This window comes from Ceratotherium simum, chromosome 5, assembly GCF_057802395.1.
Source record: "Ceratotherium simum simum isolate JZ-2026a chromosome 5, ASM5780239v1, whole genome shotgun sequence".
In the NCBI taxonomy this organism is placed as follows: Eukaryota; Metazoa; Chordata; class Mammalia; order Perissodactyla; family Rhinocerotidae; genus Ceratotherium; species Ceratotherium simum.
In genome coordinates this window covers 53,156,581-53,170,238 of record NC_141904.1, presented here as the reverse complement: position 1 = coordinate 53,170,238, position 13,658 = coordinate 53,156,581, and the positions used below count along the sequence as shown (strand labels likewise).

The 13,658-nt window shown below is 52.1% G+C and overlaps 1 protein-coding gene across 3 annotated transcripts; it reads right to left on the bottom strand.

The window, feature by feature from the left end:
• Nucleotides 1-1,410: 1,410 nt before the first annotated feature.
• On the bottom strand, nucleotides 1,411-13,630 carry PPM1M (protein phosphatase, Mg2+/Mn2+ dependent 1M). Of its 3 annotated transcripts, none has more exons than XM_087431130.1 (11): nucleotides 13,469-13,630; nucleotides 5,887-6,575; nucleotides 5,108-5,231; nucleotides 4,712-4,966; nucleotides 4,130-4,242; nucleotides 3,671-3,755; nucleotides 3,456-3,574; nucleotides 3,222-3,285; nucleotides 2,889-2,996; nucleotides 2,638-2,786; nucleotides 1,411-2,322 (listed from the first exon to the last, which is right to left on the bottom strand). In XM_087431130.1, the coding sequence occupies exons 2-11, from the start codon at nucleotides 6,108-6,110 to the stop codon at nucleotides 2,202-2,204; spliced, it is 1,362 nt and encodes a 453-aa protein (XP_087287256.1). In that variant the 5' UTR covers nucleotides 6,111-6,575; nucleotides 13,469-13,630; the 3' UTR covers nucleotides 1,411-2,201. The 3 variants fall into 3 exon arrangements, with proteins under 3 accessions (XP_087287256.1, XP_004419843.1, XP_014648242.1); XM_004419786.3 differs by having other exon boundaries at nucleotides 1,411-2,288; nucleotides 13,469-13,629; XM_014792756.2 differs by lacking the exon at nucleotides 4,712-4,966 and having other exon boundaries at nucleotides 1,411-2,288; nucleotides 13,469-13,629.
• Nucleotides 13,631-13,658: the final 28 nt, after the last annotated feature.

The window sequence follows — 13,658 nt, the reverse complement described above, 5'->3', positions numbered from 1 at the left end:
CCATGGCCTGGTGGGAGGGCTGCTGCACTGTTTGGCTCTGCTGAGAGACGAACACGGAGGTCAGTGTAGCTGCCCCTGCAGCAGTCACTCCTGTCAGTTTGGCTTGCTTGCAGTTGAGACACCCACTGCGCCCACTCCCCAGGGGGGCTTCAGCCTTCTGGTGTGAGGAGCAAGAGCAGGCAGTGGGCTGGGTCGAAGCAAAGCAAGCAGGCTGTGGGGGTGAGCTGGCTCAGCAGTTGATGTGGGTGAGGGGCAGGCACAGGATGTGGCCCACACTTTGCTGGGGGGTGGAGACTGCTGAGGAAAGAGGAAGTAAAACTCTTGCAGGTTGGGAGGGCACACTCCTGTATTTGCCAGTCTAGAGGAGCCCTGAGAGGCTGTTCAGGGCTGCTGGGACCAACCATGGTTTGTCAGGACCCAGCTGTAGACAGATGTAGGCCCAGAAGTGCTGGGCTGTGAAACATGACTATGAAAAATGAGAAATTCTGTAGTTTTTCCTCTCTCTTCCCTGGAGAACTTTGTAAAATGAGTTAATGGGCAGGAAAGACTCTCCCCAGTGGGTTAAATACATGAGTTTTACCATCAATTCTGGGGCGTTTTGGCCCTTATCCTTCCTGGCTGCAGTCTAGGGCTGAGTTGCCTGGTAAGAATTCATCTCAGGGGCTGGCCTGGTGGCATAGCCGTTAAGTTTATGCGCTCCTCTTTGGCAGCCCGGGGTTTGCCAGTTTGGATCCTGGGCGTGGACCTACGCACTGCTCATCAAGCCATGCTGAGGCGGTGTCTCACGTAGAGCAACTAGAAGGAGGTACAACTATGACATACAAGTATCTACTGGGACTTTGGGGAGAAAAAGGGAAAAAAGGAGGAAAATTGGCAACAGATGTTAGCTCAGGGCCAATCTTCCTCACCAAAAAAAAACCCAAGAATTCATCTTAGAGAAGAGTCAGGCAAGGCTGAGGTCATGAAGGTGGTTGCCTTGTAATTCAGGAAATAACTTCCCAAGCACCTGAGCCTTGGCAAGTGCTAGATGATAAAGCAGTCATGTGGGGAAGAAGAAGAACTAAGCTGCTCATCAAACAGCAAGCCCTGGAGCCCCAACTGACTTGTCTCCAGCTAAGTGTAGTTTTATAGAAATTTGCATTCAAAAACAAGTTAAAGGCATCCCTTCTGGTACCTCAAGCCCAGAGCTCACAGATGGTGGTAAAGACCTTCTTTCTGTTCCTTGGGCAACAGTTCTCTCACTGGAGCTCACCTCAAGCTAGGAACTAGGCAGGCCACAGAGAAAACACAGTTCTGACTATAGGCAAACTTGGAAGATGGAGCTAAGACTGATGATTTGGAAGGTAACAAGAAAGAGCAAAAGGTATACTGTAATGCCAAGCTGTACAGCAATTTACGATTCACAAGGGCTCTTCTGCACAAAAACATTTAATAATAGGGAGGTGATGGGGAGCAACAGAACAAAGGCATTGTTGGGGCATCAGCCTAGGCGGGGGCTGGGGCCAGGGAGGAGCAATGAGGAGGCCAGGCTAGAGGCAAGAGCAGCAATTGGAGGGCATTCCCCACTCAGCCAACTCGGGGGTTCCTCTTGTCCCTTTCTGTTCTCCCTAAACTTTAGCCCTAGGGCTTGTGCCTCACCTCCAATGGCAGAGGGGAGCAGGCTGGTCCCTCCCCAGGGGCTGCCCACAGCTTCCCATAAGGCACCTTGCATATGCTTTGGGGGTTGTTGAGTGATACCCTGACATTCATGGACTGGAGACCTGGACCCAAACACAGGCTGTCTGCCCTTCCTGGCATCCTTGGCCAATGCCCTTGGTCCAGCTCTCCCCATCTGCCAATACTATATTGGGCTGTTAAGGATCCTGTCTGAGGAGCCTCGCTTGGGTTTCCCAAGTTGTAAAGGGCCTCTGCCAGAAGGACGTTATCATTGACATTAGTGCTCTTTCCCTGCCTGCCAATGCAGAGACCTGGAGAGCTGGGATCTCTGACTGCCTGGTATAAATGCTCCCCTTGAAATGGGTTGGGGTCGGGGGTGAGAGCCCTGGGCTGTGTCTGGGGGCAGGGCAGGCAAGCCTGCTGTTGACCATGGTGGAAGGATGCCCAGACTGCCCCAGAGTGGTTCTGGGATGTGGTGTCTGAATCCTCAGTGGCCACTGCTCCCTTGGCCTTGGCTGTGCAAGGGAATCACGAACACAGAGACGTCATCGTAGGACACCTGCCTTTCCCCTGTGAGACTGTCGTCCTTCCCCTGTGTGCTGTGTATCAGCATTTGGGCCAGCTCTGAGAACCTGTGGGGACCATCCTGCAGATGCACTTTGGTGGCTGAACACAGAAGCAAGGCCAACCCTCAGGGAGAACTCGCTGCACAGGGCTGGACACTTGGGGACCCAGGCAATGCAGTCCAACTGTGGGGCCAGGCAAGCCAGAAGCTTGGGAAGGCCACAAGTTGGACCATGGGAGTCTGGACCCAGAGATTTTTGGGATCGATAGTCACCCCCCAGAAGCTTGAGACAGCCCCAATCCTGGCCACCTGCCCTGAGCCAGGCTCATTGTCAGTGCTGTCTTTTCAGCCATAACTACTTCTTAGTGTTGCTGGCACCGACCCAGGCCCAGGCAGGTCCCCAGCAGCTACAGTACCTGTGTGGGTCCTCTCGGTTGCCAGGGAGGAAGCTCCGTACCAGCCGTGCCACCTGCTCATTGGACAGGACATCCCAGAGCCCATCAGTTGCCATGACAACCACATCCTCCTCCTGCAGCTCCAGCTGGTCCACATCCAGCACAGTCACCTGCAAGTCAAGTCTGAGGATCCCTCAATGCTCCCTTCCCACCAGCCTCACTGTCTGCCTTTCTGGGCAGATGGAAGCTGCAGTGGGCTGTTGCCCCCTTACCTGTGGGACAGAGAGCAAGAAGGGCTTGAGCTGAATGTCTGTGTCCAGGACTCTGAGCTGATGGTCTCCCAGGCCCCGCGAGACGGCCAGTGTTCCCAGTAACCGAGCCTGGGGACAAGGGAGGTGTGAGGTGACAACAGCCCCAGCAAATGCACAAGTAAAGCACACAGAGGTGGACTATGGCCCTTGGGAGCCCTGGACTGAGGGAGAAACATCATGTGGCCTTGGAGCAAGGCCCCAGGGCCCTGCCACAGCCCGCAACAAGGGACAAAGGAGCTCCCACCTCTGCAGAAGACAATTTAAGAGGGATTCTTGGTGTGGCCATTCACTGACCTGCCTACCCTGTCCATGGATCAGCGGGTACTTGAGATCTGACTTCTCCACGCACTTGTAGCTCCTACCAGGAGCAGACCCAGCATCAACTCCGGCCCTAATTTCCACCTCATCTTCCCCCCAACACAGGGGCCACCCTGCCCAGGTGGAAGGGGACTGCCCCAGGCCATACAGCTGGGCCTGGACCCCAGGGCTCTCCCTCTCCGCTGTGCCCCCCAACGCCACCTTGCTTACCAGCCGGTCATGTGGTGATCCCTGAACAAAACCTTCTGCCCCAAGTCATCCCCCTTCAGCCGCCGAGGGAACTCCAGTCGGGTGAACTCACCAGCCAGAAGCTCAGGGTAGACAAAGGCCTGGGGTAGGAAGGCCATGCTCAGATTAGGCTCCCTCTGGTGGCCCTGGGCCAGCGAGTTGGGGCTCCACAGCCTTCCTCTGCCAAGGGCACCTACCAGCTGCTGGATCCGCTGCCGCTCAGTCTCTGGAGTGAACTCAGAGCTAAGGGGCCGTACCTCATCTCTCCGCACCAAGATGGCCCTGGATGGGGTTAGGGAGGAAAGGAAGAAGTCTGTGGGGCAGCCTCCACCCTTACCCATGGCCTCCCTCCTGCTGGCCCCTCCTCCAACCACCAGGGGCTAGCTCTGCCCATGCCAATCCCTTGCTCAAAGCCCATCATGACTGTCTAGGGTCTGCAGGGTAGAAGCTCAGCCCTTTGGCTGGCACTTGAGGTCCCTGCCCTCCATGGCATCCTGCTGTCCACCCTCACACTCAGAACACGCCTGATACACAACTCAGCCAGTCCATCCTCCCCATTTCCATCCCTCTACTTCCAGCCCCACTTTCACTGTCTCTACTGCCTCTGGTGCCTGCCTGCTCGTCCCACTCCTACCCACCCTTCAGGGCTCACTCACCTGCTATCCCCGGCATTGGCCACGTACAGCTTTCCCTGCAGGGACACAGCCACCAGGGCTGTGCAGCCGCCCACCTGGCCTGAGGCCTCCAGCTCCCGCCCGATCACCTCATCCTGGGGCAAACCAAGGCCACTTTAGCTGCTGCTTGTACTGCCACGCTACCACTCTGTCCCCGGATCTCCTCCCTACAGTTCATTTTCCTACCAGCAAGCGTGGCAGTCCCAGCCCAAAATCTAGCTATGACTCCAGGATCCCCGTGGTCAGGAGATCTAGATGTAGCCCTTGGGAGGAAGGGAAGTCCTACTCAAAACATTGAGGAAGGGAAACCAGTCCCTGTACCAAGGACCAACAGGGTGTGCAACAAGATGATGCAGGTAGTATATAGTAGGCGCTGGATAAATGGGAGGGGTTATGATGACAATGACGGCCATTAGTAACAAACCAACCAAACCAACCTTGTCCTCCCAATCCAAAGATCCAGGGTGACCACCATCCTGCGCACGGATGCCCCACAACCCAGAGCTCCCTCAGGTCCCTGGGGGCAAAACCTTCCCTCCTTTCCCAGCCAAAGGCCACACTCACACATTCCTGGAAGGCACTCTCCAGAGCCCCGATCACCAAGTCTTCTGCCCTAATGCCCTTTTCCTCCACAAATTGGGGGTCACTGGGGCAGATGCAGCGGCCGCTGAGGTGCATGGGGGGCTGAGTGGCCACCATGCCCTCTACCACGGCCTCCAGCTGCCGGCGCAGGCAGGAGTGCAGGGTGTTGGCAGCCAAGATGGCTGCAGCTGGACCGCCGTGCCCATCAAACAGTGCCCAGTAATGACCCATCAGGAACTGTACAGGAAGGGCTTGGTGTCAGGCTCTGCCTGGCCTCCCCAGTTGTCCCCTGGCCCAGCATGGGGCAGCAGGACAAGAACCTCAGCCTGCAGTCCTGGCCCCTGCCTGCAAGAGGGGCTCAGGCCCAGTTGTGCTCACCTCCTCTGGGCACAAGGTCACCCACTCTTGGTCCTCTTCAGCCCCAAACTCACATCGTCGGATGCACAGCTTCCCACAGGCGGCCTGATCCTCGTTGAACTCAGATTTCTCTGCATTGATGATCCTGAGGCCGGGAAGTAATCAGTGACCCTTCAGGGACACACACATGTCCCCGTGGGCACAGAGACCAGAGCTGGTACACAGAAGGAGGAGCCACCTGGACACAGTGTAAGTTTCCTAACTGTTCAATGACATCACGCCTAAAGCAAAACTCAGGGCCCAGCACCTCTGGAGCCTACCTGCTGACCTGTGTTGCCTGGGGAGATCTGGGGCTCCCTTGTCTATCCCCTGCCCCACCTCAGCCAGAATCTCTGTCCCATACGGCATAGGCTACAACCCAGGGTGAAGTGTGTGTGCGTGATGGTGGAGGTATCTTCAAAGCCCAGAACGCTGCAACTCTACCCAGTCTCCCTGCCTCATCTTGGAAGCCCCTGGGATGCAGATCCTTCCTGACCAGCAATCCTCTCTGAGCGAGGTTGGAGTCCCAATGAAAAGGCAGAGGTGGGATGGGGGAAGTCGTCAAGAGGCCCGGGGTGAAGACTGGAGTGAGTTATTCACAAGGCTGCGGGGGGGAGGGTCACTCACTCAGCCTGTTTCGTAGATCAGCACAGGATCCCAGGCTGGATCAGCAAGGGTCTGGGGTCCGGGCTCCCGGGATAAGGGTCGCCCGGAGTGGAGAGTATCCCAGATGGGAGTCGCTCCGGGGTGGGGCCACTTACTCGGCGTAGCCTGCGTTCCACGGCAGCGAGCGGCCCCGCGCTGGGCTGCGCACGGGCCGGGAGTCTGGGCGGCGGGAGGCGTCGGCAGTGCCCGGGCCGGAGCCGGAGCCGCGCAGGAAGCGGGGCCGCCGGTAGGGCACCGGGCTAGCGCGCGGCCTGGGCGTCCCCGGCGCGGGGAGCAGACCCCCCGGCAGGAAGCGGCGCCGGAACCAGCCGGCGGACATGGCGCGGCGGCAGGCGGCTGCCCGCCGGGCGCCGGGCGGGGGGGGGGCCGGACATCACCCGCCCGCCAGCCCCTAGGAGGAGGAAGCGGGCGGGGGGCTGGGCCGGAGGCGGGACGGCGACGCCCCCAAACCCCAACCTCTGGCCCCAGAGTATGGGCGCCGCCTGGGTGCCATCGGGCTTGTCAATCCTCATAACAACCCTAAGAAGCAAACGACGTTATCAACCCCACTTTATAGGCAAGAAAATTGAGGGCTAGAGAGGCGAAGTCGCTTGCCTTATGTCACACAGCAACCTAAGCCGACGGAATGCTCACCCACACGAGTGGGGCACTAGCCTTTGAGAGGGAAAAGCCCCTCCTCCTCACCCAGCACAGCTGTAGGGGTCCGTTCAGAGCACGCCCTGGGCCTCCAGACTGGGTCAGTGTCCATGACAGAGCCTCAGGCCTCCTCCTGCTGGGTCCAGACCTTATGCAAGAGGAAGATGGGAACAGGGTGTTCTTGGAGGTGTCAGACTGACACATTGAGTAAGAGTCTTAGAGCACAGTGTTTCCTCTGATGGCCTCCACCCCTAGATGAGGCTTGGTGGTCACCCTGGCCTTCATCGTGTGAGACACTGCTCCCACCCTTGGGGCCAGTCTCCCAAATGGCTGCCCCTCCAATCAAGATGTCCTCTCTGGACAGACAGGAGGATTCTCACTAGAATGTGAGTGACTGATGGACAAGAGGAACCCAGAGTCCCCAAAAGGCTCCACCTGGTCCGAGTTCCGACCTGGGACTAAGGGAAGTGAAAGACTTTCATCTGGGCTGGAGGCAAGACATGGAGTCTCTTAACCCCTGGCTAGCTGTCACTGTAGGGTCAGTGGCAGTGTTCCCCTTCACATCTGCCTAACAGAGTGCTTTGTCACCCTTCTGTCACTTAAGCCTGACTCCCTGTGTAGGACTTATTTCAATCTCATAACTAGGACTCTGAGGCCCACAGAGGGGAAGTGTCCTGATGCCCAGGGCTGTGCTGTTCCCATTATGATAGTGAGCTGACTCAAAACGCCCCACAGATTTCTCTTCCCCTTTCCTCCTCCAGGAAGGCAGGCTTGTCAACCCAAAGCCCCTGAGGCCCACAGCCCAGGGTCCCCAGGGGGGCTACAGGAGGAGTCCCTACTTTCGCCTGCACTCTCAAGCCCAGCACATGCTCACTAGGCCCTACTTCCTCCTGGCGGCCAGCCCTGCCCCATTGGGAGTTCCACTCCCCGCCCTAACCCTGGCTGGAGGAGGAAGGTTCTTGGGGTAGGGAGCTGTGCCCAACACCTCCTCCCTCCGATGACTCGGTTCCAGAGCAGCCTCAGGGCTAATTTACTGAAGCCATTGTGTGTGCCAGGCCCCACCAGGGTGCAGGAGCACAGCACTGAGATGAGCTCCCCTGCAGTGATGGTGGAAGTTCTGGTGGATGGCGCTTGATCCAGCTGGCAGGGGGGTGGGGGCAAAGTCAGAGAAAGCTCCCCAAAGGACACCTGAGCTATGGTCTGTCATTGGGACAGAAATGGACCAGAGACCCAGGGTGGTGAAGATTCAATTTAGTCTGTGGGGTCACCTCCTCATCCCTACCAGCTAATGGCTCAGAGGCTTTTAAAGTCTAAAATTAAAGGAAACAATGCAAACACAGTCTATTCCCCCAAGCCACTGTCTTGGACTCCCCTGGGTGGGATGAAGGTCCTGTCCTCTAAGGTGTATTCAGAGAAGCTCCTGGAAGCCAGATATCACAAGTGTTCTGTTGCCCAGCTTAGCTGTTTTTAAGTTTTCAGAGCCATGTGGAGCCCTATGGAAATCCCATCCTCCCTGTTCCAAGGTGGCCTGTGTTCCTTCAGTGCCACCCAGGCTCCTCTGGCTTGCCTGGATCAGAAGCCTGACTCTTGGTTTACTCCCATTTTGCTGAAGCACATCCTCTAACAACTTTCCAAGAAAAGATGACTGGAAGGTCATTTCTTGGGTCCTTGCAAGTTTGAAAGGGGATTTGTATTCTTTTTTGTGTGTGTGAGGAAGATCAGCCCTGAGCTAACATCCATGCCAATCTTCCTCTTTTTGCTGAGGAAGACCGGCCCTGAGCTAACATCTATTGCCAATCCTCCTCCTTTTTTCCCCTTTTTCTCCCCAAAGCCCCAGTAGATAGTTGTATGTCATGGTTGCACATCCTTCTAGTTGCTGTATGTGGGACGCCGCCTCAGCATGGCTGGACAAGCAGTACATCAGTGTGCGCCTGGGATCGGAACCCAGGCCGCCAGCAGCGGAGAGCGTGCACTTAACCGCTAAGCCACGGGGCTGGCCCTGGGGGCCTTGTATTCTGTCTCTGCTTCTGACTGATATTTTAGCTCAGCATTCTGACTGCTCTGTTCATTGTCTTTTGACTATTTCTGCTGCTGAAATACAGTGCCCCTCTCATTCCAGATCTTTGGGTTGGCTTGTGTTTGCCTTTTTCTCTCTCCAGAAGCTTCCAGACTCTTTGTCTCTGGTGTCTGAAATTGTAGGTGAAGTTCCTTGGAGGGGGTCTGTATTCATTCCTGGGCTGAACCCGCCCTGGAGGCCATGTACCTCCTCAGTGACAACTCCCCAGTGACACCCTTCTCCCGACTGCTCAAATGAACCCAAGTGCGCTCCCTCCTGGCCGGAGGCCTCTCCTCAGCTAACTCTGCCAACATAAGAGGGATGGAGGGTGGGGAAGAAGCAAACTTAGAAAAAGGAAAAAGATTTTTATGCTACATTTTTTCACTCACAATGAAAATAGCTTTTGTTTAGTCCAATATCTGTTCTTAAAAATATTTATTTTAGATTTAATTTTTTAAATTTAATACTTTCACATGGCTCAAAATTCAAAAGGTGTGAAAGTGTATTTAGCAATAAGTCTCCCCTGCAGCCCCATCCCCTGGCCAGCCAGTTCCCCTTCCTGGAGACATCCAATAGTACTAGTTTCTTGTGGATCCTTCCAGAGATGTCAGGGGTATTCTGTGCAAACTCAAGCAAAAAAATTACACATAAGGCAAGAAATAACAAGTGCTGGTGAGGATATGGAAAAAGGGGAACTCGTGTGCACTGTTGGTGGGAATGTAAACTGGTGCAGCCACTGTGGAAAACAGTACAGAGGTTCCTCAAAAAATTAAAAATAGAACTGCCATATGATCCAGCAATTCCACTTCTGGGTATTTATCTGAAGAAAATGAAATCACTATCTTGAAAAGATATCTGCACCCCTAAGCTCATTGCAGCATTATTTACAACAGCCAAGACACGGAGACAACCTAAGTGTCTATTGACAAATGAATGAATAAAGAAAATGTCGTGTATATACAATGAAATATTATCCAGCCATAAAAAAGAAGGAAATCTTGCCATTTGTGACAACATGCATGGACCTTGAGGGCATCATGCTAAGTGAACTAAGTCAGACAGAGAAAGACAAATACTGTATGGAATCTAAAAACAAAAAACTGAACTCATAGATACAGAGAACAGATTGGTGGTGGCCAGAGGTGGGGGTGGGGGGAATGGGTGAAGGGGGTCAAAAGGTACAATCTTCCAGTTACAAGATGAATAAGTCCTGGGGATGTAATGGACAGTATGGTGACTATAGTTAACAATTCTGTATTACATATTTCAAAGTTGCTAAGACAGTAGATCTAAAAAGTTCTCATCACAAGAAAAAAATTGTAACTGGTGATGAATGTTAACTAGACTTATTTTGGTAATCATTTTGCAATATATACATATATCATTACGTTGTACGCCTAAAATGAATACAATGTTGTATGTCAATTATATCTCAATCTAAATGAATAAAAATAAATCATATATATGTAAAATCTTTCCTCCTCCCCTCCTTTTCTTTACACAAATGATAGCATACTCTATACTGTATCCTGCACCTGAAATTTTCATGTAAGGTACCTCTATCTTTTTGTATTAGTCCTTGAAGAGCTGCCTTGTTCTATTAGGGCTGTGAAGCAGTCTCCACAAATGTGCAGACTTTATGTAGCTAGCGCCCCAATTATGGACATTTAGATTGTTTTCAATTTTCTGCTTTACAATTTTTTGTGTGGGCCTATTGGTAGGATCAGTTCCTAGTAATGGAATTGTTCAGTCAAAAGCATTCGTTATTCATAGCAGCACTATTCACAAAAGCCAAAAGCTGGAAATGACCCAAATATCCAATGACTGGATGAATGGATAAACAAATTGTGGTATATACGCACAATGGAATATTATTCAGCCGTAAAAAGGAATGAAGTACTGATACATGCTACAATGTGGATGAACCTCCAAAACATTATGCTCAGTGAAAGAAGCCAGACATAAAATGTCACATATTTCATGCTTCCATTCATTTGAAATATCCAGAATAGGTAAATCCATAGAAACAGAAAGCAGGTTGGTGGTTGCCAGGGACTGCAGGTAGGGAGGAATGGGAAGTAACTGCTTAATGAGTACAGAGTTTTTTATTTTGGAGTGATGAAAATGTTTTGGACTAGATAGAGGTGGTGGTTGCACAACATAGTGAATGTACGGAATTGTTCACTTTAAAATGGTTAATTTTGTTACATGAATTTCACCTAAATTAAAAAAAGGGGGGAGGGGAATAACCATTCATAATTTTGTAGATACTGTTCTATACGAAGGTTGTATCAGCTAACTCTCCCATCAGGCTATTTCCCCATCCCTTGACTATCACAGTTTTTTATTAAAGTTTTAAATTTTTACCTATAGGTAAAAAATATGCAAGTCTAGGTTGATTTCCATTTATCTTAGTAAGAGAGGAAAACCAAATTTTCATAGGTTTGAAAGACATTTCTATTTCCTTTTCTGTGGATGGTCTGTTGGTATCCTTTGCCCAGTTGTCTACTGGGCCGTTGGTCTTTTTCTTATTGATTTGAGAGCTCTTTATATATAAGGGAAATCAGCTCTTCACTTGGAAATGAGTTACAAGTATGTTGTTTGTAGCTGGTTACAATCTGTTGTTTGTGCTTTGGTTTTGATGGTGGGTTTTTCCATATAGACTATCTCTCTCTCTCTCTCTCTCTCTCTCTCTCTCTCTCTCTCTCCAACGCCCCAGTACATAATTGTATATTCTAGTTGTAGGTCCTTCTAGTTCTTCTATGTGAGCCACTGCTCAGCATGGCTACTGACACATGAGCGGTGTGGTTCCGCGCCCAGGAACCGAATCCGGGCCGCCAAAGCACAGTGCCCTGAAGTCAACCCACTAGGCCATCAGGGCTGGCTCTAGACTTTTTAATGTACATGAATTTACGGATTTTTTTCTTTTATGGTTTCCGGATTTGGTGATATACTCAGAAGGCCTCCTCCACTCTGAAATTCTACAAATTTCTCCCTTTGTTTCTTAAGTATTTTTATAGTTCACTTTTTTTAACTTTTAAATCTTTGATCCACCTGAAAAAAAAAAGGTATGTTCTAATAATTTCAATGACTGATTCCTTGTGTTGAGACACATCAGAAAGAAAGGAACAATCAACTTGCTTCTGGATACTCCATTCATCCCTGGACTCATCTGAGGAACTGTGTGCAGCTCTCTCATTTTTCTGTGTGAAAGATCTCAGTTGGAGAAGGAGTCTGTTTGGGCACTCTGCTGGCCCTTGGCCTCCTTGCCTGCATCCTAGGCTCTGAAGCTGAGCAGGAATGGGCTCAAATCCCAGTCTCCCAGGAGGTTCCCTTCTGTGGTTAAAACTTCATCATTGAGGTGTGAGAGACTGAGGGAGGGGATGAGGGCTACTACCCAATAGGACTTTTCATCCTTTGACTGTTCCAATGTCTTGAGTAAAGGAAACTAAAGGTTCCTGGGGACACTTACTACCATGTGACCTTGATCCAATCACTTCACCCCTCAGAACCTCAGATTTTTCATCTGTAAGATGGGGACAATAACGCCTACCTCATAGGGCTGTTATGAGGATTAAACAAATGTGCCCAGCATGTAGTAAGTGTGCAAAAGAAAAACTCTAATGGTTCATTTATACATTTATGTGGCAAATATTACTGAACACCTACCAATGCTCAGCAATGTTCTGGGTGTTGGGATACAGCAGGGGCAAAAACTTAAGAGAAGGGAAGACACCAAACAAGTAAGCAGGTAAATATACGTATCAGGCAGCAATAAAAACAAAGAGAATGATGCAGGGAGGGGTCAGCCAGGCTGCAGGGAGACCTTGCCGTCATGGTAGTCACAGTTCATCCAGTGATGGACATTTTTTACAGGAACATAACATTATTATTTTTCATTAATCTGTTTTCTTGGCTAATTCCTATTTCCAAGAGGTTGAGGCTCTTAAGGTTCTATGGAATTGCCAAGTGCCCGTGGATGTAGCCGGGTCTGAGAGCTGATGTAACCAATGGCTCTGTGTTGCTGGCCCCATCTGGGCTGTGGCAGGGTTCAGAGTAGGGGGGACTTGCTTATGAGCTGTTCTCCCAAGGTCAGGCTGCCAGGCCACACAGGATTTTTACGTTCCATTGTGAGTGCTGGGGTGGCCATGGTGAGCACAGTGCAGAGGCCCAGTACTCAGGGTGTGCACAGCAAGATGAACAAGAAAATCCTTCAATTTTGTGTGTGCTGGACTCTCAGGAGAGGAGAAACCCAGGGCCTGGGCCTCACAGAGGGGGGCTCAATGTTGCCTAATCAGGGTAGGGTAGGGGGGCAGTGAGCAGAGAGCTTGAGCCAAGGCCAGATACCAGGCAGGCCCACACTCCATCAACTCTCAGCAACCTCAAACACAAACAGTGGCTCCCTTCTCAATCTTCCCAACCAAAGTCCTGGGACAGGCTCTGACTGGACTGACTGGGGTCATGTGTTCAACCCTTGACTCAATCACAGTGGCCTGGAAGATACATTATGTTGACTGGCTGGTAACAGCAGGCAGGGGCTGATGCCAGAAAAGGCAAGGCTGCTGGGTTTGGGGCCAGTTCATTAGGAGCTGAGAAGTTCCTCAGACTCACCAAGCTCTGGCCCTCCTCAACCTGTGGGCCTTTGCACGTGCAGTTCCCTCTTCTCAGAAAACTTTTCCTTCCACTCTGCCAGGCTGACCTTCAGGTCTTGACTCAAATTTCTCCTCTTCCCAGTGGCCCCCCCACCACTGCGCAGAGACCTCACCGCCACAGACGCTGTTCATTTGCTGGCTGCCTGGTACGTCAGTCTGGCCTCTTACAGACAAGGGAAGGCCGCGTCGAGGCGCCCAGTGCCGCGCATGAAGTGCTCAGGAAGCGTCTCCAGGGAGAGGGATGCCGCACGAACACGCGCGCCCATCCACACGCAAACCCCCTTCCAGGCCACAAATGGGTACGCGCAGATCCCACCCCACTTGCAAACTCACCTGGCCTGCGGCGCACAGATCAGGCACGCGCACGCACGGACACGCCCCAGCCACAGACTACTCGGAACAGGGCACACAGACACCCATGCGCATGCGCCCACGCACGCTCGGCCACACGCAGGGCCCAGTCTTTCCTACAATCAGAGGCATGCGCAGGCGCGCAGACAAACCGATCAACTCCCAGCCAAAC

Coding starts and splice junctions, on each gene's coding strand:
- PPM1M (XM_004419786.3), bottom strand. CDS start 6,110: ATGTCCGCCGGCTGGTTCCGGCGCCGCTTCCTGCCGGGGGGTCTGCTC. Junction 5,232..5,886: donor TGGAACGCAGGCTACGCCGA/GTAAGTGGCCCC, acceptor TCCCGGCCTCAG/GATCATCAATGCAGAGAAAT. Junction 2,997..3,221: donor TCCATGGACAGGGTAGGCAG/GTCAGTGAATGG, acceptor CCTTGTCCCCAG/GCTCGGTTACTGGGAACACT.